The sequence below is a fragment of the Phycodurus eques genome, chromosome 3, assembly GCF_024500275.1.
Source record: "Phycodurus eques isolate BA_2022a chromosome 3, UOR_Pequ_1.1, whole genome shotgun sequence".
Classification (NCBI taxonomy): Eukaryota; Metazoa; Chordata; class Actinopteri; order Syngnathiformes; family Syngnathidae; genus Phycodurus; species Phycodurus eques.
The window spans coordinates 8,170,642-8,198,411 of record NC_084527.1 but is presented as its reverse complement, the minus strand read 5'-3'; the positions used below and the strand labels follow the sequence as shown (position 1 = coordinate 8,198,411).

Sequence of the window (27,770 nt, the reverse complement as noted above, 5' to 3'; positions counted from 1 at the left end):
TATGTTTATAAACGTGGAAATATACCATAATACATTCATTTGTAGCAGTCCACGTTATTTATGCATTATCCGCGACATTCTAACCTAAAACTCTAAACCAGTTTTGGATCCAATATCGTAAAGAACTACAAATCCCAGTTAAACATATATTACGTCACACCCGCTCCAGCCCTGCATCCGGAAAAAGGAAAAGAAATTGGAAAGCGATAGAAATACAAAAAAAATAAAAATAAATCACCGCATACTGGTAAGTATATGTAGAAATGAGTTCGTCGCGTGCATCGGGGGAAAAAAACATAGCTTACCTTTTAAAATCCACATTAGTTTTGTTTGTCGAGCTTCTCGTTTTTGATTCAAATCGGGCTGTTATCCGTCGGGTTAGCCGATGATGCTAAAATGTCGCTCAAATCCCTCACGCAGCCCTCCAAACTTCACGTATATTACTAACGACAGATGAATAAAAACGAGTCGTGCTATTTTTCAGGACGTCGAGCTATTTTTTTCGTTCGTTTTGAATGATGAACAAGTAGCGAGCATCAAATTACTAGTTATTCGAAAGGTGTGACGTTCGGTGCACTCACTCATATCAGCGAGTATACGTTATTTACGTCTGTTTTAGCTCGAATTTGTGCTGTGGTGTCTCCAATTCAAACTGGGGGAATCTTAGCGTGGCAGCACATTGGGGTGGTGGTTAGCAGGTCTGCCTCACATTTCTGAAGTTTGGCGTTCGAATCCCCACATTAAATAAACACGCAGGTTGGGTTGGAGAGAAATGCTCAAGTACAAAAGTCAATTATATGCGACACCCGTTTTGATAACTTGGTACAACCAAGGCAAAAACAGACCGAATTGTTTCACCCTTTTATTAACTTGCTTAGTTCTCAGCTCAGGCTTTGATGGCTATCAAAACAACCCATCCCCCTAGCTTTGCTAATATAATTAAAAAAAAAAAGACGAATTACTGGATAACTGGAAAAAAAACACCTTACCTGTATGTTTTTCTCCCCCTTCCAGAATAATTTTATTTTTAACACCAGATGCTGGTGGGGTGTTTGGGTTGACACAACATATTTGCCACAAATCACCCTTGGGGCTGACATCAAGCAATTCTCTCAAATAAGACCATGGTTGGGGAATATTTTGCTTCTTGAATTTATTTGAATTTATTACCTCATATTCGTTAATGCTAATGTTCACATTTATCCATGTCGTTCTTGTCATTGTTTTTTCCCCCCACCTTTACCTCTCTGTTTTCATCTTTTCTAAATTGCATTATCTGTGCAGGTTGAAAAAAGTAACAAGCCAGTTTTGACAGAGTGTAAAGTACACATTTATTATCAAATGTCGGGAATACAAGTGGAAAGTTGTCAGAAAAACATGAGTACTGATACCTGCAAAAACTGTACCATAACAATGTACAGTGAACCCTTATTGCAGGGACTACGTTCTTAACCCACCCGCAATAAAATTCATGACAGCCCAAATAATTTTTTTTTTAACAGTTTTACTCTTTCAACACTTTTGTATTCCTTAGCGCCTGCTGCACAGTTCTTCAAATAAGAGACAAAGCGTGCTTGCTTAAATCTGCTTGTCACTCCCAGTTAAAGCCGAATGTAAAACTGACACAAAACATAAGATAATTAAATATTGTATATTTAAACACCAAAATGTTCAACTAAACAATATAATTTAATTGTAATGCAAGTCCGCTAGCTTAATGCTAATATGAGGAGAAACCACATTGATGAGCTAACAGAAATTTACATACATGTTAAGGTAATTGTAAGGGCATTTTCACACTGCACTTGTTTTTTTTTTTTTTTGTATTCACCGCAGGGCAGCACGCAAGAGCATCAGCGCCCTGGTGCAAGCTTGCCCATATTTGGAAGTGCTTGGGTAGCAGCCTACTAGGCAGTAACAGGGAGGCTTTTACCGCTGGTTGATCTGTTGCCGTTAGTACGCCGAAGTCACTTCGCCAATCCCTCTCCTATTGGAATGCGCCTTCTGATGTCACCGCAAAGCCACTCACAAGTTGAACATTTTTCAACTTGAGCGCACGTCGCAGCGAATACTCAATTTGCGCGTCACATTGCGACCCAACACGCCGTTCCTTCCTCGCAACACATAAACAATGAATGGGTTCGTAGACGGCGTGTTGCTAAGTGCAGTGTGAAAAGGCCTTTAACCTTCAAGCTGCTACTTTAACACACAGCGAGCGTACAATACCGAGAGGCATATATTCTCTCTGCTCTGTGGAAATGACAATTACTGGAGCTCAGTTGGGGACCTTCTCTCCCAGGACTCAGTTGTGGTACTACACTGAAGGCACGCAACTAAATTCAAACTTGCCTGTATACTGCAGAAATCCATGATATATTTAGGGAACACCATCTGTACTTCATCAGTTTCCACCTCTGTACAGTTTTACAATCTACGGCATAAACAGCGATATCCCCCGCCCAACTTGTCATCCAACCACTATAATATGTTTTCCGTCATTTCCCAGCACCATGATTGACCTGCGAGCATGGGCCCAGTACGTAGTGGAGTGGGCCGCCAAGGACCCCAAAGACTTCCTGATCACCGTGCTGATGGCGCTCACGCCTCTCTTCATCGCCTGTGCGCTGTTGTCGTGGAAACTGGCCAAGATGATCGAGGCGCGTGAGAAGGAGCAGAAGAAGAAGCAGCGGCGTCAGGAGAACCTGGCCAAGGTGAAGAGGAGCTAGAAAGATTGCTGTGTGGAGATTAAAGGTTTGGGGGGGGAAAAAAAAAAAAAAAAAAAAAAGGACAGGGACACACGTAGTGCCACCACCCCTTTCCTTGACCACCAGCACAGACCCTCTAGGGTCGGAGCAGGGGACACTTGCCCCCACCGGTCAAACAGTACCGAGACGGACATTCCAGTCGGACTTCCCTCAGCAAGAGTCTGTTTGAGATTTTTAACAAGCTTCTAATTATGTGTAGCTTTTGCCACACATTGCATTCCATCGTTAACATCACTGTTCTATTCAGTTATGAAATGAAGCCCTTCTGTACCTAACAGATTTCTTTGTAATCAATAAAGTTTTCATGGTTGCTTTCAAGAAAAAGGCCCCTTTTTTTGTTTGTAACAGAAAATGTACGTTTCTAAAAATCAAAGCCAGAGTGTTACTGAACTGAAGATGGAGGGAGGCCTTACTAGCAAATATTTGCAGTATATTAAAATTTGTATCAAATAGACTTAGATACTATGAAACGTTGGAATAGAGATCTGCGTTTGAATCTTGGCTCTGGCCCTCCTACGGAGTTTGCAAGTTATGTTCTGCAGGAGGAGGGTATCTGTAAAGCTGTGACACTACTGATTCCAATTAGAAATGTTCCACCTCGTAAGGTATGTGCTTTAACATGCTTCCTGTGGGAAGTTCTCCCTGTACTTCTGCTCGTTTTCTCTGGCTTCCATCCAAATTCTCCCTTTAGCTTATTAAGAAACAGGACAAACATGACATCTGTGTGTACAAAAATGAATATAGTCAAACCAAAACATCACAATTGCACAAAACATGGTAAAAAAAGCAGAACTTCTATCTTGGCACGGAGCTCTTTTTTTAAGGAAGGTGCAACACCAATAATTTGTATTCTGTCAAAAGTAAAAAAAAAAAAAAAGTAACTACCTGTCTGTGACCCACCCATAATGAGTCCATGACCCACTAATGGAGAATCAGTGCACTAGGCCGCCATGCTGCCTCCCTAATACGTCTTCGTTGAGTTTCCCTAATGCTTGTACTTCGTCATTAAATTTGCTGTTCAAAGGTCTTAATAGTGCCAAAATTGTTGTCCAAGTGTGTCGAACCAGGAATATTTTGCTCACATAGAGCCTGTATTGCCCATTCCCAGTGGTCACATTTACTGACGGAGAAGTGGCCTTAAGAAATAGATACTGTACTCTTTAATACTGTGCTGGGAACTCATTTACAACGTAGTAATAATCCACACTTCAATTAATCAGAGAGATTATTGACATTTTGGTGCTGCTGTTTCAGACAGTTTAAATGGACCGTTAATGCTTTGAAGTCTGTGTGTGAATAATATCCCGTACCAATTTATGTATTGAGATTTTTGTGACAAGGTAAGATTAAACTCCTCTTGGCATTGTCATACACATTAAATAGACTAACCTGCCACTTCATTAGCAGCATAATCAAACAGATCCAACACAACAGCTGTATGAAAACCATCAGCCATTCTATTGGACCGCATTATATGGCCAAGTAGTCTCAGTCCATGCCGCCGTCTCTTTAGGCTTCCTATTTGGAATTGGGGCGCCAGGAGCCCGGCTGGAAGGTGTTGGCAGTGCTGGTGGGCTCCTCGCTAAACTCCTGCTTGCCAAAGCTGGTGGCGGCCGCATGGCCAGTGGCCAGAGTGCTGGACGGCGCCGCCACCAGGCCTTCCTTGTATTCCTTCGCTTTCAGGGCCAAGTCTTTCTCCTCCACATCCCTGGCCTTCAGCTTGATCTGCTCCCTGTAGGCCTCGTTCATTGCCAGCTCCTGTGTAAATGCACATGGAACGTTATTTGGTGAATAACTGACACAAATTGTGAACACTGTGGGCGTATCCGCTGAATGCGCTGAAACTGTCAATCAAATACCGCTACTACAACCTGGAAAAGGATGCTACATTGTCCTACCCGACCTACCTGAGAATCAACCTTTTTTCTGTAGTAGAATGGTAGTTTTCCCCCCCACCCTCCCATTTATGTTATTCAAAAGGTATTAGTCTAGCGTAATGTAACGTGAGCCACTTAAAGCTAGGCTTTTAAAAAAAAACTAACAAAAAAACTGCAAACATATTTTGTCCCCTTATCCGATAGATCAGGCATCAGGGTCCCGTCCCTTTTGGTGGAAGCATATTACTAAGCAGAGGAAAAGAAAGTACAGTAGCGGCAAGGGAAATTGAAAATAACAATATAAACCATATAGGGTGTTATCGTACGATAGCTGTTTTTATATCACGCTACGATATATAATGTTATATCACACTGCTCTAACATTGAGAGATGGCAAGGGATAGGTCGATGGTGAGTGATAGAGAGAGAGATTTTTAGATAGATGACAGCAAGATCAATAAAGAATGAGATATATAACGAGAGAGAGCTATAGATGCGCCACGTTTTTTTCTCTCCCTTTTTGGTGCGCAAAGCAGCATCTGCTCACATGTAATAAATAAAAAATAAAAGTAGAGGAGAATCAAAGTGGCACTGCCAGGTACAAACGCGCATGAAGCAGGACGTTACAATGAGTAAAACGTCTAATTGTCCACGCTTGGAAAGGCCAGCTCAACTGACATTCCTGCTGTAAATCCACACCGTCCCTCCCCACCGCCACCACTTGAGCCATGTCATAAAAAGGCTGTGCCGACTGGGCTGCTGCTACGGCGCGCTGGCCTGGAAAAGCGAGCGGCGCGGCCAAAAAAGCGATACTTTGGGGGGAGAACGGAGACAAAACATACCAAGCTGCTTTTCCAGCCTGTTAATGACAGGATTTAATCCAATCAATTTATGTCGGACTTGGACTGGGAAGAGAGAGGGGTGACAAGGGGGTTTAGGGTAAATGTGCCGGGAGTGATGGCTTGGCCGGTCCAGCTGTCGACGAGCGGACACAAGGAAAAGAAAATTGGAATAGAATGTTCTGGCACGGCGGTGGTTAGGGATGGCACAGGCCCGCTGGCAATGAGAGACGACACAACGAGTAAGCGAGGGATTTCCTATATGGAGCCACATTTCGTTGCAGGACCCAAACCGTTTCCAGCATTCTCGCATTTAAAGAGCAATTAAAACCCAGAGAGAACAACACTGGGGAGGGGAAGAAAGAAAGGACCATCCTTCAGCATTCCCATCTAGGAGAGCCAGAAATAAAATGTTAAAAAAGCCCAAACAACCCAGGCAGGTGTCTGCTTTAACCATCCATCCATCCATCCATCCATTTTCAATACCGCTTATCTTCATTAGGGTGGCAGATGAGTTAGAGTTTATCCTCGCTGATTTACGGTAAAAGGCGAGGCACACCCTGGACTGGTCGTCAGCAAATCGCAGGGCACACAGACAAACAACCATTCACAATGACACCTATGGACAATTTGGAGTGCTGCTTTAACCAGAGGTGGGTAAAGTACTCACACTATGGACTTAAGTAGAGGTACAGATACTTGGGTAAAAAAATACAAAATTAGAAGTACAGTGGAACCTTGATTTAATGGACTTCGGATTTAACGGACACAAAATAGTGCACAGTTGGAACTCAAAATCACCCCTTTCACGTACCAGTGAGTTAAGTTTGGGTATATTTTAAACGTTTTCAAACATTTAACAGCTTTTTTATGTTTAGTTACAATAATTTTGTACTGTACTGGGGGTTTTTAGCCCACACAAAAAGTACAAAATAATAATTTTGTACTGCACTGGTGCTTTCAGGCCAAAAAAAGGGCTTCAATTTAACGAGCAATCTGATTTAACGAACGATCCGTCCCCCCTATTAGTCCATTAAATCGAGCTTCCTCTGTACAGATTCAACTCCTGTACTTAGTTAAAAGTACAAAAAAAAATCTGCTGTTTTTAATGCTCCGTGGTTCCCATTCCTTCATTTCCCTTTAATTTTTCACTTTATAAAGAGACCCCAAGCTCACAATCAATAAAGACAGTGGTTGGCTTTACCTCTATTTACATCTTTTATACGTTGTGTCGTCATCCGCAGAAGTTGGAAAAAAATAACAAGCCCATTTTGACAAAGTATTAAAGTGTACATATATCTGTTTTCATATGTAGTAAAAGTTTAAAAAAAACAACTCAGAAAATGTAAAGTACAGATACCTGAAAAAAATCTTCTCCACTGTAGTCATGATGTATTTGTACAATCGTTGCTTCCCACCACTGGCTTTAATTAGAACATGGTGTTTATTTTAATGCAGCTCCCAAAAGTTCCTCGTTAGAGAGTGAAAGAGAGAAAACAAATCAAAAGCCTCTCCTTCCCTTGAAAGCCCACCCCCAAGAGTCCAAGCATCATCACAGCTGGGAGGCTGCTGCTGCTATGCGCTGGTGGTGGGTGTAAGTGGGTGGGTGGTGGGGAAAACGTACCTCAACAGAGGGAGGCTCCTTCCGTCTGCCTCGAATCCAAGCTGCAGGAGTGAAGAAAGAAAGAAAAAAAAAAACATAGTGAGAACACCCACACAAACAAAACTAGCAGTCATACTTAAAAGCAACAGCAGACTTTTTTTTTTTTAAGGTGTTGCAATTTTTTGTTGGTCAACTTGGTCTTATCTGGAGTTCTTGTAGGTCCAGCGCTCCTGAAATCGGACCATTTCCACGACAAATGTCTGGAGGGGGGGGTGAGGGGGGGAACAAAAGGAACTCCAGAGTCAGCAAATCTGACAAGGCCTCAATTTACAATGGATTGAGTATGCCTTTTGCTTTTTGGCCAACACCCAACCATGTCACAAAAGTTGAACACTATAGAACTTTTCAAAATGTTTGTAAATAATGGCTGCCAGGGTTCTTCCAGGTAGCAGAAAATGATTGACTACCACTGACTTGAACGTAAAATGATGCCAAAAACTTGTTGTGTTTGGGGTTGCATCTCCGGCTATACCCCAAACAGTTTTTGTATTATTCTTTTTTGCTTTAAAAATGAAAACAAAAATAATCCATCGGAAACTGTGGGTAAGGAGGATAAATTGAGTGGATGTCGTAAATTGTTATACAGAGGCGCTCGAAATACTGCTGCATAGAAGCAGAGTAGCTGCTGAGTTTGAGCCACCACCATGCATAATGTTAGCAAATCCTACTAGAACAAAGTTCAGCCAGCATGAACACATAAACTTTGTTTTTCTTTTTCTTTGGCTTTTTGTGAATAACTGGCAAAACGTACTCTTGCTTTACCAGAAAAGTCCAAACACTCTTGGATAGACAATTCGTAATTCAAATGTTTGAGAAAAGACTTTGGAAAATCTCTCGGGACATTCGTTCAGTGACCAGCAACGCATTAACTCTTGGCTTTTTTTTATTTTTGCAACGCCTATTCCAGAAGATGGACCACTCTCATGAATAACAGCATGTGAGACATCAATGTATCTCACGAAAGCTCAGCTGAGCAGGCATTAATGATTAACGGCGAAAATTGTTGTTTACCTATGCTAGTCGCGGGCAACAGGGACAGAGCCCTGAAACAAATAGCGAAAATATGTGAGGAATTGGCACCCTCCCCCAAAAGGTTTATAATTGCCTATTCATTCTACAAGATGTCGGCAAGTCTCGGCGCCCTCTGCACAATGGTCAATATTGCTATATTAGTCATTCAAACTGCTCTAATTGCTAGAGGACTGCATCTTTTTGCACAATTGTCAAAAAAAAAATACAAAATTTTACCGGCATAACCAGATTACTAGCAACCTTTTATTGCTCAGCGACTGTTTTTCTCAATGTCTTTACCTCTCAAAAGTATTCTCTGTCAACTGTCTGTTGTCGTACTACAGCTACAAATACCGGAGACAATTTCTTTGGTCTTTTTTTGGACATGCTTGGCAAAATAAAGATGATCATGATTCTAATTCTGATTCTGATATGGCCTGACTAAATGAATCACTTCAATATGGGTCCTTAGGCAGGTTTTTTCCATGAATAACAGAGGATAGGTTATCCCCCCCCCCCAAAATAAATCAGAAAATAGGTGTATTTGTGAATCCCCAGTATGCGGGGGAACACTGTGGTGAAGGACATTTTTACAGTAAATATTTCTAGATTATGCTCAGTGAGCGATAGAGCGGGGAACAGTTCAACCAACCAGTTGGCTTACTGAGAGTAGGGCCTAACTCATTAATCGGCCGGATTCATCGGCCGATAGTAGTCCTTTTAAAATCAGAGGATTTTATTTATTTTTTAAACACATTACAACATAAAACAACATAATGACATTCAAACTAACGACAATACCATGTTTTGGCTAAGTTTCAACACGTATATTTTTTAAATTAATCGGACGATTAATTGGTTATCGGAATTGTATTCTGCCAAATATCGGCATCGGCCTAAAAAAACAAAAAAAAAACATATGGGTCGGGCCGTAACCGTGATTCCTGGAAGAGAACGGCTGGATCCACTCTGATCTCGGAGTTTGAAAGCATGCACATTCTGTCATTTCCCATAAGTACCTTCGTACTTCTTTCTCCTCCTCTCTCCTGCCTGTCTGTCATCTCCCCCCCACCTTTTTTTTTTTTTTTTTTTTTTTTAAAAGAAGCTCTATTTTGGCTGAGCTGGCTGCATAGCCTAGCAGGTTCAAGGAAGCCAAAGAGAGAGAGCGAGAGAGAGAGAGCGCGCGAGATTCTCCAACTTCCTCCAGCTAGCGCAGGGGATTCTGGGCCCTCTTTTATCCCTTCTTATTTGCATGCTGATGAAAATGCATGAGGGATAGGGCGAAGCGGGATGAGGGGTTTAAGGTGGATAAAGCCAGCCTGAGACAGAGGGAACCGTTTGTATCCACTTGTAAGGAACGTTATTCTACCGGCGCGCTTGTATAATGCCGGCAGAAGGTGTCTGATTTAAAAAAGAAAAGAGAAAAAAAGAAAACGATACGTGCAATCCCAAACCCCATCTTGCAATGCGAGGATGGAATTAGAACAGGAAAAACACCGGCGAAGGCCTCGGTTCGATGCTTCGAGAGGGACGGACACTCACCGTCCCACTCGATGGGTATGCTGCTTTCCATAGATTTGTACTCTGTGGGATTCGAGGCCTCCACCATCCTCTTGGCACGGACGAGTCTCCCTGGAACAAAAGGAGAGGGTGCACGAGATGATGCAAAGCGCTACAAACAAACAACAATGACGAGTCTCTCTCTCACACACACACACACACACACACACACACACACACACACATAGACAAGCCCCCCCTCCTTGCTCACACATATAAATACACGGAGGAATGACAGCGCTGTGACAGGCCATGGATGATTACCTCGTGGCCCCCGGGCCCTTCTCCTCAGATCTCGCTGAGTGGCTCCAAATCTGGGCTAAGCCTTTATGCAAATGAGGCTCCCTTTCACCCGACCAACCATGCCCCCCTCCCGACCGCCTTTCGCCGACCAGCTCTACCAATAGCGGCGCTGCAGCTAACAATGCCCTCCAAAATCAACATCAAGCCGCGCAGGAGACAAAAGAGGTCAGATATCACAGGGAACAGTAGGGGAGGAGGGGGCAGGCACGAGCAGTGTGGAATATTAAGTGCTCCTTTTCCCTATCTGTGTACGGCACGGGGCTCGCCAGCAGCAAGGCCGCCACCAATTATTTTGGTGGAAATCTGCTGATTAGACAAGTTTGGCTGGCACACAATGAGACAGAGATGGCGACGAAGAAGGAGGGTGGGTGGAGAGTGAGAGAATGAAAGCAAATGACGATGTGGCTTCATAAGGCGTGCAAGTGCTTTGTTTCCACAGATTCCCCCTCGCAGGTAGTCAGTCCGGCTGCCCCCCGGATGAGAAAGGATGGGCTGGAGGAGGCGGTTATTGAGAGAGAGAGAGTGATGATGCATGGCAAAACATTGCTAGCAGGAGAGAAATGGACGGGCAAGGAAAACAACACGCTCCAAAACACAGACAATCTGTCAGGATTCCATCAGCACACCGTCGGCAACTGACTGGATGCCAACTGATGGAATTAATGTTCGGATTGCTTCGGCGTGAGGATAAATAGAAGAGGGCACGGCGAGATGGAAGCGTTTAGCGCCGTTTCCACCAAGCAGTGTTGTTCGGTATGCATTTTTTTTTTTTTTTTTTGCCTTTACATCACAGCCCGGCGGCACGGTGGCCGACTGGTTAGAGCGTCAGCCTCACAGTTCTGAGGACCCGGGTTCAATCCCCGGTCCCGCCTGTGTGGAGTTTGCATGTTCTCCCCGTGCCTGCGTGGGTTTTCTCCGGGCACTCCGGTTTCCTCCTGCATCCCAAAAACATGCATTAATTGGAGACTCTAAATTGCCCGTAGGTGTGAGTGTGAATGGTTGTTTGTTTGTATGTGCCCTGCGATTGGCTGGCAACCAGTTCAGGGTGTACCCCGCCTCCTGCCCGATGACAGCTGGGATAGGCTCCAGCACGTCCGCGACCCTAGTGAGGAGAAGCGGCTCAGAAAATGGATGGATGGATGGACATCACAGCCCGACTGAAGGCCTGCGGGCCACACCCCACCCTCTACGTCATATTATGCGGACCGTGAAAACCTGCCACCATTTTTTTGGGTTAGGGTTAGTGAGATTCATAACACTCCCACACTGAAGTCACATACTTCTTTTCCCGTCTAGAAGCAGTAGAGATTGTTCTACCAGCAGCCAATCAATCATATTGCTGCAGGGCGTGCCCTGCCGACAACGTGAGTGGGATTCCTAATAACACTTCCTTGAGTTCAATTTGTTCCGTGACCACGTTGGTACATCAAATCACTTTTTCCAATGAAATGAATGAAAATGCCATTAATCTGTTCCCCAAAAAGAAATTTTTAAAATCTGCAAAAATTTTAAAGAAGAAAAATAGCACACTCCAGTTTTGTATTGTATAAAAACATAGAATTATAACACAATTAAAGACAATGCAAATCATTAAACCCTTTTTTAATGCTTTAATTCAATGGACATTGTGCTGCTCCTTCTGGTGTGTGCACCTTAACCACCAGGGGGCAGTATAATATATACATAATATGTATATTAGTATATCCGGCCCCCCGAAGGCAGTCATAATTACGATGTGGCCTGCGATGAAGTTTGACACTGCTGCTTTACATTACTGTAGGGTATCAAAATACCCAATCAGTAAGACTTTTTGGCAGCCTTCTGTCCAGCATCAGTACAGTATGGTCACAAAGTAGAGCTAGACACAATGGAGTGGAACAGTGAAATATCACTTCTGTTCTACAATAGGAAGGGCACAAGACAGCCTGTCCCATACTTAAGAGGGATACACACATACAGAGGAGTTTGTTTGAATGGCCAATTGTTGATAATGGAAAGACAGAATGATACTTTGATTAACATGCACTGTACTGCGTGAAATGTTTCGGATGAATTAAGTTTTTGATTACACGATGATGTGATTTTACGGTATGTATAGACCCACTTTATAAACCCCCAGATGATAGTATTCCCTTTCGAATGCAGCCCTATGGGGGGCACAAGTCAGTGCAAACTGTAGGCCGGTCCCAAGCCCGGATAAATGCAGAGGGTTGCGTCAGGAAGGGCATCCGGCTTAAAACCTTGCCAAACAAATATGAGCGTTCATCCAAAGAATTCCATACCGGATCGGTCGTGGCCCGGGTTAACAACGTCCGCCACCGGCGCCGTCAACCTGCAGGGCGCCGTTGGAAATTCAGCTACTGTGGGTCGAAGTCAAAGAAGAAGAGGTGGAAAGCGGGTTCTTTGGCAGAAAGAGAAGAGGAAAGCATTCCCTTTCCCTTTCTAAACCCACCCACGACGAAACCTAACTGTAAAATTTGGTTGTTGTACTAGCATCCTCTTAGCATGTTTACTGTTACGCTGCGAGAGAACAAAAGCCGTTTCTGTGCATATACGCTTCTGTAATTACGCCTTACGAGGTTGACGCTATACTTTATGTGCCCGCCTGTATAGTAATGAGTCCAGTTAATTAGGCTAGCATTGCTTTGGTTCAGCTTTGGTTCCCCTAGATTGTCACTTAGAGGACCTCACGGGCTCCACAGCTCCTCCTTGATACGCATGTCAGAGGGAGGAAATAAAAACATAAGAAACATTCTGGGATCGTCGTGCTCGCTAACATCAGATGTCTTCTGAGAAATTGTCCCCCGCTCCCCTCCACGTCCACCGCCATGATTGCAGAACAAAAACAAGCGCCAGCAAACAAAAGGCTGCGGTCTCCAGGCGCGGCGAGCAAATACATTTAACAGGTATGCTAATTATAAACAGATCCCATCCATATTTGCATTGAGTGTGGGTGGCAGCGGTACAGAAATGGTACAATTATGACACAGCCCCCACACGCAACACGTTGCGCTCCAGCTAATGCCGAACTAGTTCCCCATCTATGGCCATTATTTTCTCGGCTAGGTTGCATTCTCCCGTTCCGACATGGTTCTCCTTTTGTCTCGTCACTTTTGCACGCCTCTTCCCACTGGAGGTATTTATCCCCGGATTTGAATAACACATACAGTATGTACATATGTACATACCGATCCTCCCAACACATATACATACTGGAGACGGGGGTTTCGGGAGCTATACTGGTGCTCTGCTGGTAACCTCGCATCTAGGACAGCTGCACAAAAACACGCACCGTGGTTACACAACCGTGACTGGAAATGACAAGGAAACACACCAGTTGTCAAAATTAACAAAATACTTCACAGTAGCTCGTTACTTAAGATAGCGAAGTTACGCAGAAATAACTGGAATTCTTAGCAAGTGTGTATTTGTAGGACAGTGTGTAATGTACAGTATATGCGTATTCAGTATCTATGCATGGGTGTCATATTGTGAGCATCACTTTTGCTCTGATTTCTTTAGTATTTCATTTTAAATTTGATAGAAATACATCAGTATGCACAGTAAGCCTAAATGTATGTGCATTGCGCAGCCTTTTAATTGGTGTCATAATTTGGAAACGTATACTGTATATTCATTATTAGAAGATGCCATATTGAGAGTGAAAAAAACCCAGTGATGTCTTTTAGCATTTAAATTTTTTTTAACAAAAAAAAAAAAAAAAAGGTTGTCTAATTGAGTATAAGCCTAACTTTGGGGTATTTATAATTTCCCATTATCATTAATTATCATTTTATTCCCTAATGATTACATAAAGTGCTTTTCAAAGATAATTTAAATGAAAAAAACTGTGATGACCTTTTTGCATGTATTTTTTTTTTTTTTCTATCTTTCTAAAATGTATAAATCACATTAAAAAAAATTGGAAAAGGGCGGCGGTGGCCCACTGTTTAGCACATTCGCATCACAGTTCAGAGGTTAAGGTTTCAAATCCGGGCTCTGGCTTTGCTATGTGAAGTTTGCATGCTCTCCTCATGCCTGTGTGGATTTTCCCTAGGTACTCTGATTTCCGATGTTCCAAAAACATGCATGCTAGGTCAACTGAAGACTAAATTGTCAGTGTGTGCCCTACACGTGCTCCGCAATAGGCTGGCGACAAGTTCAGGGTGTACTCCGCCTCTCACCCAAAGTCAGCTGGGATCGGCTCCAGCATACCTGGAAACCAAGTGAGGATAAGCAGTACAGAGAATGGATGGATGGAAGATTGGATACAATTAAATTTAACTGTGTTTTTGCTTTTGTTAATTTCAATCTTTTTTTTTTAACTCCATTGATTTAAATAAAGATCATCTGTACTGTTCCAACTTTTTGACAATTTGTTATTATTTTATTCCCTCATACTTAAATTGACTCAAATGAGTGTTTTGTTGAGCAAGTTTTCTCAATTACAAGCTGTTGGAAAACTATGATGGCTTTTTTTTGCATTTATTTCATTTCTTTTTTTACCCCAAATAGTTGTAAATTGGGGCACTCATAAGTCAAGGTACTGCTGTAAGAGTTATTGCTTAGTGAGTGACTGGGAGCTGGGAGCTACACTATTTATAGTGTTCCATTCCCTTTCAAACATTAGAACACATCATTACAACACAAATATTGTTGCACGGATGCTGCACTATATGCCCGAAAAGCGGGCTGCCATTAAAGGGTTACTTGGACCTGTTTTCATTGAATTGCTATAAAGGTCATAAAACCAAAGGACAAGAGGAGAAGGTGTGCAAGCGTTCACGGCGTTGCTGTGTTGTTGTGTGGATTTCTTGAATAGTTTGCATGTGAATCACATTAAGTTGCTGGTTGATGAAAACCCCACATTTCCTGTACTTAAACTTGAATTATAAAAGCTTTTACAACAATCTAATGGAGGGCTTTTATTGGGAATTAGATAAATGCAATAATATGATAGCTATAGATTATATACTTGTATTAGTGAGCTGCATTACATTTATATATCATCATCTTGGTACGTTGTCCTGCCCTCTCCAAACCCAACCAATTGATGGTCGCTCTACAATAAATAACATTTTAGTTGCCTCTGTGCCTAAAGTGCCGGTTAATGTGGGAGTAAAAAAAGCATTGTGAATGCGTTTCTTTGTCCATTCGTATATTAGCAGGCCACTTCTTAGTTCATATAAGACGTAAGACGACGAGACTGAACCATTTATACCAGACTGAACCATTTATACCATAGTGTTTCTTCTTATTATCATGTCAACATTGTACATAAATCCTGTTAAAATCATCCATCCATTCATTTTCTATAGCTGATTAGGGTCACGGGTGAGCTGGAGCCTATCCCAGCTGACTTTGGGCGAGAGGCAGGGTACACCCTTGACAGGTTACCAGCCAATCGCATGGAACATAAAACCAGTTCAACTCATTTTACAGCAAGTTTTGTGAAGTTTTCTCTCTCTTCTATCACTGTAGGTGATGAAAATCTATTCATGCATTTTGCTTGACAAAGTTATCTGATCTCTTTCTTGTTTTTCTTAAGCTGGTGTGGCACCCCTGAACTCCTCTGGTGCCCCTACCAAAGGAGAAAAATCTCTGTTTCCAGGTAAAACATTAAGTTTCACTCTAATGATGGACTATGATTTTTTATTATTTTTTTGGGCATAAAGTCATAGTGGGAGCATTGAGGTCCTCCTCTCCCTCACGGAGAGAGAGAGGCGAGAGAGACATGAAGGGTGTTAGCAGCTCTTGATCCCAGCGGGACCCTTGTGACAGGTCTGCCTCCTCATCACTCACTAGGGGGAACCTACTTACCAATATGCACGCACACACATAGATGCACACACACAGGCTGGTGAACAGGCAGATTAACCTGAGGGACAGGAACGAGGGTGCTGCCTCTCACCGTGAAGGACAAACAGCAGCATTGCGTCGGGGAGGGAAAGAGGGGGCGGTGAGGTGGGGGGCTGGGGAGGGGCTCCGGCAGCTGTAGGAATGAAATCCCGCCGCATAAATATTCATGAGCCATCTCACCTGTCTGAGTACAACTCATCTGCGAGCCCGCAGGTGGGGGAGGGGAGATAGGAAGGGAGGAGACTTAGGGGTGGGGCGGTGAAGGAGGCGAGATGGGGGTTGCCGTAGCAGCACCGCGGCGTGCCAAATCGAACGGCAGGCATGCCTTCGCTAGAATAAGACGCCGCGTGTGTGCTCTGAGAGGGCTGCTCTTTGAACCCTGGATACACCCTGCTAAACTCTATCACCTGCGCCAGCTCACTCACTGTCTCTCACACATGCACACACAACCCCCAACTTGACGCATCATCTCCCAGGTGACTCCCGCCGGGGGGGGGGGACCTAACAGGTTTTTATTATTATATATTTTTTTTCACCTCAATGTCGTGGCAGGCATCTCTCGACTGTCAAGCGCTCGCTCTTTTGATGGCACCCGCAGATGTCAGTGAAGGGGAAAACAACCCGACTGGAAACATCTGGAGCGAGAGGGATAAACAAATCACCTCCCGCCGACGGGTAGACCAACGCCTCGCCGGAGACGCACCTGACTAGCAGCGGGGTACAAGGCGGGGAAGCGGGAGAGTATTTCAAGTCTTCAAGTCGCAGCTCCCTTGAATAACACAGCTGCTTTTAGGCTAAGCATCGCACTCGTGTTTACAAAAAAACAATTACTGGGTTAGTTCAACTGAAACCATGGTTTTAAGATACTTTGGTACCTTTACTTACGGGTTTGTTTGTCAGTTTGCTCAGTAATCAAGCTCAAAATTAATTTTCCCATTTATTAATTTTCCCTATTGAAAATGAATTGAAATGCCATTAATCTCTTCCAGCCTCCCCCCCCAAACCAACATTTTGTTACATTTTCTTTGTAAAGAAAAATATCATTGAATTGGATAATACATAAAAGAAAATGTAAAGAGATCAACTGATTTTATTAAGTGTAATTACTATACATAACGTAGTAATCGTGTGTTGGAGGTGTGTCTTTAAGGGGTGTGGCCTAGTGCAAGACGTCAAGCGGTAGAACAGGTTAGTTCATGTGAGTGTCTGGCCATGATTTGGTTCCTGCAGCTGCTCACTGCGAATGTTTTCATTTTGTATTTGTATTTGACTATTTGTCCCGTTCAAAGAAATCCCTGAAAGGACCACGACTTGATTGTAATTGGTTAATCAGGATCAGCAGTGCTGACATCATTCAAATTCAATGTATTGATTGGTTTAGAGAGGCAAATATGTCCATGAAAGCAGGCTCTGAGTCAGCAGCTCTGTGCACAACACAGCAACGGAGCAGGTGACTGATGTAATAAACGCATGACACAATGAATCGAAAATGAAATTCGTTGCCAACACTTTTCATTATTGATTTTTTTTTTTATTGATTCGTTGTTGCAGCCCTATTCTCATGTACAAACCTAAATTCTAATGAAGTTGGGATGTTGTGTAAAACATCAATAAAAACAGAATACAACGGTTTGCAAAACCTTTTCCACTAATTTTCATTTGAACAAGATACTGTATTTCACGTTCAAACTGATAAACTTTTTTTTTTTGGTGCTAATATTCACACATTTTGAATTTGATGCCTGCATGACGTTCCAAAAAAGCTGGTACAGGGGCACGTTCACCAGTGTGTTACATCACCTTTCCTTTTAAAAACACTCAATAAGTGTTTGGGAACTGAGGACACTAATTGTTGAAGCTTTGTAGGAGGAATTCTTTTCCATTCTTGCTTGATGTACAACTTCAGTTGCTTAACAGTCCGGGGTCGCCGTTGTCGTATTTTGCCCTTCATAATGTCCCACACATTTTCAATGGGGGACAGGTCTGGACAGATGTCAGGCTTGTCTAGTACTCGCACTCTTTTACTACGAAGCAAAGCTGTTCTAAAACGTGCATAATGTGGCTTGGCATTGTCTTTCAGAAATAAGCAGGGATATCCCTGGAAAAGAGATTGCTTGGATGGTAGCATATGTTGCTCCAAAATCTCTATGTTCCTTACAGCATAAACAGATGCCGGCTTTTGAACTTTGCGCTGATAACAAACTGGATGGTATTTTTCCTCTTTGGTTTGGAGGACACGATGTCATGATTTCCAAAAACAATTTGAAATGTGGACTCGTCAGACCACAGCACACTTTTACACTTTTCGTCAGTCCATCTCAGATGAGCTCAGGCCCAGAGAAGCCGGCGGCGTTTGTGGGTGTTATTTATCTATGGCTTTCACTTTGCATGGTAGAGTTTTAACTGGCATTTGTAAATGTAGCGATGAACTGAGTTAACTAACAATGGTTTTCTGAAGTGTTCCTAAGCCCACGGGGCAATAACCTTTACACAACGATGCCTGAAAAGATTTGTTCTTTTGAACAAAACGTTTGCGAACGAAACAACGCTATATCAAGAGTACTTAAAATACGGGTTTATCGCAACAGTTAACGCTCACGCACCAAGTACGCTCTGATACAGATACAATCGTAGGTTTCTGCTCGACACAGGTAGAACTACTTCTACGGTGTTAAAAGTCTACTCTCATTGAGGAGCTACGGAACTGCAGTCTGGTCTGGCTGCCTACGACAATTCCGACCCCCACTCCTGCATCACACCCACAGTGGACGCGCCACGAACGGCGAAGGAGGAAGCAAAAGCGTGGCAAGCGCGCGCGCGTGTGTGTGTGTGTGTGTGTGTGTGTGTGTGTGTGTGTGCGTGTACGTACGTAAGCACGCACGCACGCACGCCACGACAGCCGGTCCGTGAGAAAACTGCCGACTCCTAATTGGTCCGCGGTGCAAAGAAGGTTGAGGAACACTGTTGTAGGGTATTCAATTGAATATAGGTTGAAAATGATTTGCAAATCATTGTATCCTGTTTTTATTTACGTTTTGCCTAATTTCCCAACTTTATTGGAATTGGGATTTGTATATTTCTCTTTCCTTCTCACGGTATTTGTCTCTTAACACCCCTCGTGGAGGATGATGTCGCAAAAAGGGCAAAGAAAAATCATGTGTTCAACCAGCATCAAGAGGTCTAATGGTACCGGTACGTCAGGGTTGTATTGTACCAAAAAATGTTGTTCAAATTGTATGATATTAGGGGTGGTAGACTTCATACAGGTTCCACTGTATTTCTGCAGTAAGGCCATCCTGCCTGCACAGTGGAAGCATAGGCCAAATCAGGGTTTGCCGATTTAAACCTGAACTGGACTGCAATTAAACATTGCATGATACCACATTGACTGTAGTGGAACAAAAAGTCATTTCGAAGAAGCCCATCTGCAGGCCTTGACTGAGTTTAGTTTATTTCATTCCGAGGGGATGTGCACCAATGGGTGCATGGTAATGGACAGCCTGATGAAGATGGAGTGATCCGATAAGCATCAGTGATACCAGGGAAACCAGGTACCAATCCTGAATCTCTTGCCTCCAATCTGTAATCTAACTGTGGGGGGGTGAGGCCTGTAACCATGGTTACTATTAGCTGTGAGCCTTGTGACGTGGTGAGAGGTTTAGAGGGAAAAGGCCAGCCGTTGTTTTGCATCCGCTGTGGCAAGAGGAGGAGCTTAAGCGTAAAGTAGGCCTGCTGCCGCTTTTACATTTTATTTATTTTTTCATACTTTAAAATTCAGCCCTCATTCCGTTTGTCCCTGTCGCTGTTGAAGCTGCCGAGGCTTCAGCGGCTCGTAGCAGCGGAAAGCAGAATAATTCATATGGAAGTAAAAAAGAAAAGAATGCTGATTTCCCCCGAGTGTCACTTTTAACTAAACGCAGGCGTGCTTGTGGGGAGGAGGGAAACGGTAGCCCCGCTCGCTTAAGACCACCAGTCCTCTTGAAGTCTCCTCAGTGAAGGGAGAAAGATTGTGGTGAGCCAGGAAGTCAGTGTGCTTTTGTGTAACCCTCTCTTCCACTCCTTCCTCCCTTGTGTGTGTGATGTCCATACACCAAGCTGTCCACCCCTTTCCATTCACCTCCATCACGCTCATCCAACCCCCTTCCTCTCCTTTCCATTGCACCTCCAGACCCCCCGCCTCCATTAACCTGTCTCCACTTTCTCCCGTCTGCCCATTCCACCCACTCATTTCACCCTCTTTCTGTCAAAAAGCCTCCTTTCACTTTCACTCTCGCCATTCTTCCCCTCCATCTCATCCGCTCTGTAATTTCACCCCGGATGTCAGCATCCCCCTTGTTCTTTGTCACTCACTTTTTTTTCCACCCCACCTTCTCTTTCCTCCACACTGGGCCTTATCGCTCCCTATTCCTCTATGCCTGTCTGCTTCATTAAAATATTCAGAATAGCCGGCGAAGGGCTGTCTGCTCGTGTGCCAGTCGGGACTTTTGGTGACAGGAAGCCCCCTCGGGTGGCACAACATCTTGCCGGCCCATCTGAGATCAGAGCGCATTGGACAGTCAATTGCATCTTTGCAGAAACTGGTTAATATTGTTCATTTGCAGCCTTGCCTCATCGTAATAACTCTCGATTTTGATTGACACTGTCAGAAAAATTCATTTAGCAGTGACTGGACGGGCTCAGGTCATGAATTTGGCTCCTGGGCCTTCAGTGGGTCCATCTCTTCATACCACTACTATCACATTGCAGTTATATTAACTATCAATACTATACCAAACCACAATATAAAAGCATGCAACTGTGCCAGGAATATCACCTGGAGCAGTTCAGAATGATCATTTTACTAATAACAGGACAAAAACATAATTTGTTCAAATAGAATACTAACAATACCAACAATCACCAGAGTTGCTGATTATTAAATGTATCAATGTGTGTAGACCACTACAGGCATGTTTTGCAAGTCAAACTTGACTTGCTCTGACCAACCAATCAGAGGATGGAAAATGCTGACTTTGCTAGCTGGCCCTTTGAGGCAAATTTGAAATCTGATAGATTAAAGAAAAACTCATACTGCAAATACACAATTTAACATTAATCACACACAAAAAAAATATTTACTTTACATTGGGCACCACAGTGTCATACTGGTTCATATGGAGGTTCATGTGCGGAGTTTGCATGTTCTTCCCCTGATTGCGGGGTTTTTCTCCAGGTACTCCGGCTTCCTCTCACATTCCAAAAAGATGCATCTTCGGTTCAACGAAGACTTTAAGAATTAAAGTATCCATAGGTGTGAATGTGATAGTGAAACTATATTTACTCTGCATTTGGCTGGCGACTAGTCTAGGGTGTACCCTGCCTCTTTAGATTGTGTGGGTGTACCTAATGAAATTACCAGTGAGCGCATACTCGAGTTCATGACAGACTTGAAGTTTGAACCGTGGTGACATTGGCGGCTTCGCCCTACTTGTGATGCTGTCCCACTATTATTTGTCGCCTTTTATCTCAGCTTGAGCATCCATCTTTCCAAATGCCTTTTTAATTTAGTAGTTAAGCCACTCCATGATGCTCCATCTCTCTCTCTCTCTCTCTCTCTCTCTCTCACACACACACACACACACACACACACACCCACACGTGCCCACACTTGGCAACCAGCACCATGCGAGATGAGCCAAACACACTAGCGTCTCTATAACGATTAAACAACCTTCATTTAAACCTTGTGCACCACAAAGCTGCTGATCAATTAAAGTGATTTACTGTAGCGGGTATGGACATCGGCAATGCGCTGTAAACGGCACCTTGATGTCCTACTGTAGGGTAGACCTTCCTTCACGGCACCTAGGGGACAACTTGTGGCAGAATAAACAGCCATTTGGACCCGCGTCTCCCTCCGCTGCGATTCTTTCCATGAAAATAAGCGGCTTGAATCAATGCTCTGATGACACGCGGCCATCTGTTGTTGTGTTAAGTGTGTTAGGGCATGAAGTGGAGAGGGGAAAAAACACAATCGCTGACTCCTTTTAAATACAAAGGCGATATAAACGCGCGCGCACACACAGAAACACGCACCTCCCTCACAGTCCCGAGAGTCGGCCATCCTGAAATAGCCGAGTGCAGGCCTTTTCAGTTTGGACTTCATAGGAGGGAGCTGGCTGATCAAATAAATAATAGACAAAAGGCAGAGGAATAGTGATGGTGCGCCTTTTCTCTGACACAGCGTGGCGTACCTCTGAGGAACCTCTGAATCCCTTCCATTCCCCGCACACAGGGATAGAGGAGCGATAGATTAAAACTGCATGGCAGACGCTGCTAAAAATGAATAGGGCTAAAAATACTCCCCTTTTCAGACAGACATGAAAGGAAACTGCCTTTCCTCTGTCCGGTATTGAGCAGCCACTGATTCTCCGAGACAAAAGGCTACACCTCCTCAAAGAGGTAAGAAAAATAGCAATCATACAGTCAATTATTTTCAAATGCGCCTGCAGCGCCCGATAATGTCAGTGCGCCTCTTCTCTTCCAAAATAAAAAGGAGGCGACGGCAGGCATCAGGAGCTGCAAGCGCGCCGCCGAACGAGGGCTCGTTCGTCTTCGGCTTTCATCTGGCTCGCATGACACGGCGCCCCATGCAGCGTAAAGCAGAGCCGGCCGGGCCTGGGGGAGCGCACAAAAGCATGAGAGAGAGTGGAATGAATATTGATTCCATATTCATCTGGATGGAGCCCAACAACAAGGCTCGGGAAGACCAGTGGCTGGTAAGCCAGTGGCCATATACAACCGTCAGCGGGGCACCATGGACCGGCAATGGGGACGCGGTGCAAAAGTGGTTCTCTCTCCAGGCACGCACTTCACACTGAGGCCTGCTCGTTTCGATGTGAGGCACTGGAAGGAGAAAGAAAGAAAGTCCGCTGCTGAGCCCAACCCGCTCCACTATGCTGAAGTACTCTTCTGCACTGAATCGTAATCTTAACTGGCAAGGCTTCAAAGGGGGGAAAAGTCGAGAGGCAGCAACAAAAGGAGAACGGGGGCCAAGGGGAGGACGGACTCACTGGAGGAAAGTAAAGAGCTCTGTCTGCACCAAGACACGGTGGAACTCAGACTGGACATAATTACACAAAAAAGTCGAAGAACAGATGTCGGCCAAGGCCGAAGGATCCACAACATGTCCGTCTGATTCTTTTGATTGAAAAATCAGAACATGTCAGGCCACTCCGGTCCTGTAGGTGGTAGTGATGCACACCACTATTAGCTCTTAACTAGAAAGGAGCTAAAGGGCTTCCCAATTTACGATGGAGGGCCGTTCCTACGGTGACTACGTAACTTGAATTTCTGCGAAAGTCGGGATAAGCCATTCTATCACTAACCTATGCTAATGTAGTAGTATAATCATAATTACAGTAAATATTTTTATGAAAACGACTCCTAGGCCGTAAATATAACAATGAAATGAAAACAAGTACCACGATAACTTAGTGTGGCTTCTTGTGCCGCCTGATGACGTAGTCTTACACCACTGTGATCCCCTTTTTCACTGCCAAGCTAGGTTGTAAGCGGTACCATTTCTAGTACTTTGTCAGTTGTGTTTCCAGGTGTGCTGAGGTTACACCATGAGTGGAAACCACCGCTGGTTGGTAGCATCATTGTGACATTTTGTTTGCCTAATAGCATAATTGCCCGAGTCATTTTCGAAAACAAGAAACAAACAAAAAACATAACAAACAGTGCAATAAACTACTTTGCGTAGCAGAGTACAAATATGTCTCCATGCGGTACAAGAACTCACACTCAGTAACTGCTTTACAGTACTGTTATTCATTAAATTGTTGAATATTTATGGTCGAGACTACGAATAAGTGTTTTCATACAAATTTTGAAATAATTATTACTTTACTACTGTTAGCACAGATTAGTGATAGACTACGGCGCGTTCTGGTTTACCAACAGATTCAGCCAACGTAGCCGCCGTAGGAATGGAACTCAGTCGTAAAGCGAGGATCTGCTATAGCTACCTGGTTTGCCATGGTTCTACTTGCTGCTGGCACTGGCAAACATAAGTACTACCGATACTATTTCTCGTACCCGGTCAGTCGTGATTTTCCAAGCGTGCTGAGCTTATCCCATATGGGTGACTTAAACCACTGCTGGTTGCTCATTGGTCACGTAATTGTAACATTTGAGAATACATACAAAAAAAAAAGAAGCTTTAGACATAACAGTAATATACTCCATAGTCTCCACTTTTCCACAGCGGCCCTTCGTCGTCTTCTGAATACAATTTGTCCTCATGGACAACAACAATATACCAAGAAGTAAATACAGGACACTTGTATTCCTCCACTGTTGTTGTGTGTACGAGAGTGTTGTTCAGATTGATGTGTTCAATGTGGGTATGGTTTTTAGCAGATTCCTGCAGTACGAATTTGAAGTGGAACACCTTCCTGCCTCATATGATTGAAAAAGCCTGACGTGTCAGATGAAGCTGTTCCACTCCAGCCCTGTAAGAGGTCGTAATGTATGAATTGGCTACTGGTAAAACCAAGTACTACGAGGTACTAATTTTTTGTACTTTGTCAGTCAACATGCCAAGATGATAACATATGGGTGACATGAATCACTGCTGGTCACACACTGGTCTGGTAAATCCTAACATCTGCGGATGCACTCCAAGAAATGACAAACATATGCCTGTTGCTGTGCCTTAACTCTGGACAGTACACTATGACTATTACAATCCTCCACAGTCGCCACTTTTATGCAGTGGCCCTTCGTATCCTCTCGAATAAAATCTGTCAACTAATCATGACAAAGAGCCACATGCCGAAACCCTCATCCTCCTCAATTGTGTTTTTTTTTTTTTTTGCGGGTCTTGTTCTGACTGATGTGTTCAATCTGGTGTGGTGTTCACAGATTCAAGCTGTACTATTTTATACAGGAAAACAGAGTGGAAATTGAGCCAAGTGGAAATATGGGCGGAAACTGACACGGCAAACGTTTTTCACCAGCGCACCATCTGCTGGCTTTGGTGACCCTGATTGGAGCGGACTGTAATGGCAAAAAGTGATTACCTCGCGGTTGAGACTTGGTAAATTGTTTAAAAGTTATTAAATAGTAATGATTTGGAAGAAGTTAATACTTAATTTTCTCATTTATAAACAACACTTGTTGGGACCATAGGTTATATACAGTTTTTAAGTAGTTCTGCTAAATAACTATCCAATAAATCTGATCAAAACATAACCTTACGCTTTTTGCACTTGGCTGAGGTAAAAACAAGGTGGCTGCGTCCTTTTAGTCCTCTCTCAGAGAAAACTATTAAAGTCTTCATACATAGTTTACCACACGCAAGATTGCTTACGCCCCAGTTTTCTAAAGTTAACAGTCCGAGAGAGGTAGAAAATGGGAGCAGCAAAGCATGGATAAAGGTAGGAGGATGGACCACGAGCACTGGGGGATGAACAAATGAATAGAAAGAAGTAGTATGTAGAGCGGAGAAAGCTCTTGCTCACCCTGCCTGAACCGACCGCTGGTATGCGGCAGACAGAAAAGCCCCGCAGTCCAAGCCTAAAGGCCCTGAGCCCACGCTTGGCCTATCAGTTTAAGATAAAAAAGAACTCACTTTAGCAAGACATATGGGGTGAATAATGCATCTGCTTTTATTTCCACCAGCCTGGATCCGGCTGAGTGGGAAGAAAAAGAGGATGACATAAATATGGGCAGCATATATTGCGTTTTTTAGCAATGCGTTTGTGTGCGTGTGTGTGCGCATGTGTCCAACGTTATGCTTTCTCCACCAGGCCGGCGGTGTCAGTCATGGTGATCGGCCAGTCAAACGGTGGCTTGTAGCGTGATGGGAAATGGGCTTGTGTGATGTCTCATTTGAATAGTCTGACAGCCCGCAGCCTTGTAATGAATTATAAATATGAGGTGGGCGCAAGTTTCCCCGGCAAACTGCAAAGAAAAAGGTGAAGCACAAAGTCAAGTTCAGTCAGAATGAAACCATGCGTGCAAGCCTGCTGGAGGTTGGCCTCCCTGTCCCCAGACAAAGACATAACATCACACAAATGGTTAATTATGACTGAATGTATAACATCTATTTAATCAGAATGTGCTCCATAATGTCCGAAGATGTCTTGGAAAAAATGTCTGCACTATCATCCATCCATTTTCTATACTGCTTATCCTCACTGGGGTCACAGGTGTGCTACAGTCTATTCTAGCTGACATTGGGCAAGAGGCAGGGAACACCATGGACTGGTTACCAGCCAATCGCAGCTGGACTAAAGCAGTCATTTAGAATTAGAAAAAGGAAAAAAATGCCAGCTTTTACGGGTAGGGTAAAAAAGGCTTGCGATAGTACCTTCATAGGCAGAACATTGCCAAATCGACTTTGTTACCCCCCCACCCCATTCTGTGTTGGAGCGGTTTATATCGGACAGAAACATGACAGCTCTTACATGCACTCTAGAAGAAGAGTCTGATACGACCTGCAAAGGCAGAAAATTGTCAGATCGGTCAGACCCCCGCCACATTCACTGTTGATACACAACCGAGAAACTAAAAAAAATAAATAAATAAAAAGCGGAAAAATGCCACCTTGTTGGCAGCGTCAAAGTGGGGCTTCTGATAGCTGAAATTTGTTGGGTTGCCTATGTCACACCATCCTGTGTTAGTGCCATTTATACAACACTGAAAAAGGTGGACATTTTTCACCTTATACACACAATTGTTAAAGTAGGTTTCCTGATACTACTGCGAAATGGTCAATTTGATACAGAACAGAGAAACTGGAATAAAAGAGAAAAAAAGAAGAGAAACAAATGCTAGCTTTTGCAGGCAGCAACGGAACAAACATGCTTCTGACACACCACCAACAAAGCTGAAAATTACCAGGTTGGCTTTGTCCCACCATTCCATGTCGGGGCCGTGTATACAAAACAGTGACACAGAAATTATCCCTTTTTCAGGTCGTGTAGAACAGGTTTCTGATACTACCTCCAAAGGTGAAAATCAGCAGGTTGACTTAATCCCCCACCCGATTGCGCATTGGTACCGTTTATATAGAATATTAACATGGAAAAATGGGGGGGAGGGGGGGGACATTTTTACATTCTGTTTGAAAAGGGCTAATTATTTTGATAATTTCTATCTGGTTATTAACTGGACCCCAGACATCAAATTAGTTGTACAGGATAACAAATACTGCACATGATCAAAACTATAACAAATAATGTTATGAGCCTTGTACCCCATCTAGCAGCAAGCTAGAAGTACTACAGAGATGAAAACTGTCAAACCACGGGTGCATGCACACTTTTGGAAGTTCCAACAGCAAAACCTTTGGAGAATCCACAATATACAGATGACAAGTCACATATTTTTTATGAGAACTTATCTATGGTAAGTAAATACATAAAAGCACTGGGACAAACGCAAGATTATCCTTATCTAAAGTTAGTTAATAAGTTATCATAGATGGGAATACGTAATAAGTCTAATGTATCCACATTAATCGTGTTTTAAAATAGGCTTGTTAAAATAAATAGAATTAAGACGAGGTAAATTTAGCACACCATAACATGGCTTACCTGTCCATGTCTTCTGTTCGGGGACTATGTAATATTTATTCCCCATGTGGTCTGTCCCGACGTGCTCACGTACCACGCCGAACGTCCTCCGTAAAGCGCCGACCATTTTACTCATATTTACAGGAAAACGAGAATGCTTCAGTTGTCTTCTGTGCACCTTTTGCAGCCTTCACGTCAATGGGGTTGCTTATGTAAGTGTTCCGGTAGGCGGAGATAAGGTGAATAGACTGTATTTTGGTTGGCCAGCTGTCTTCAATTTGCTGGGTTGTACTTTGTTGTACTGAACAAACCGCTTTCTGGTTGGC

At 43.5% G+C, this 27,770-nt stretch overlaps 2 protein-coding genes across 2 annotated transcripts; one reads left to right on the top strand and one right to left on the bottom strand.

Moving 5' to 3' along the window:
* Window positions 1–139: 139 nt before the first annotated feature.
* Window positions 140–3,087, top strand: smim15 (small integral membrane protein 15). Its single transcript, XM_061671895.1, has 2 exons — window positions 140–247; window positions 2,507–3,087. The coding sequence occupies exon 2, from the start codon at window positions 2,511–2,513 to the stop codon at window positions 2,724–2,726; it is 216 nt and encodes a 71-aa protein (XP_061527879.1). The 5' UTR covers window positions 140–247; window positions 2,507–2,510; the 3' UTR covers window positions 2,727–3,087.
* ndufaf2 (NADH:ubiquinone oxidoreductase complex assembly factor 2) lies at window positions 2,791–27,646 on the bottom strand. The gene is made up of 4 exons (XM_061671894.1): window positions 27,466–27,646; window positions 9,698–9,787; window positions 7,106–7,146; window positions 2,791–4,523 (listed from the first exon to the last, which is right to left on the bottom strand). Exons 1-4 carry the CDS (start codon window positions 27,578–27,580, stop codon window positions 4,284–4,286), a joined length of 486 nt encoding a protein of 161 aa, XP_061527878.1. The 5' UTR covers window positions 27,581–27,646; the 3' UTR covers window positions 2,791–4,283.
* Window positions 27,647–27,770: the final 124 nt, after the last annotated feature.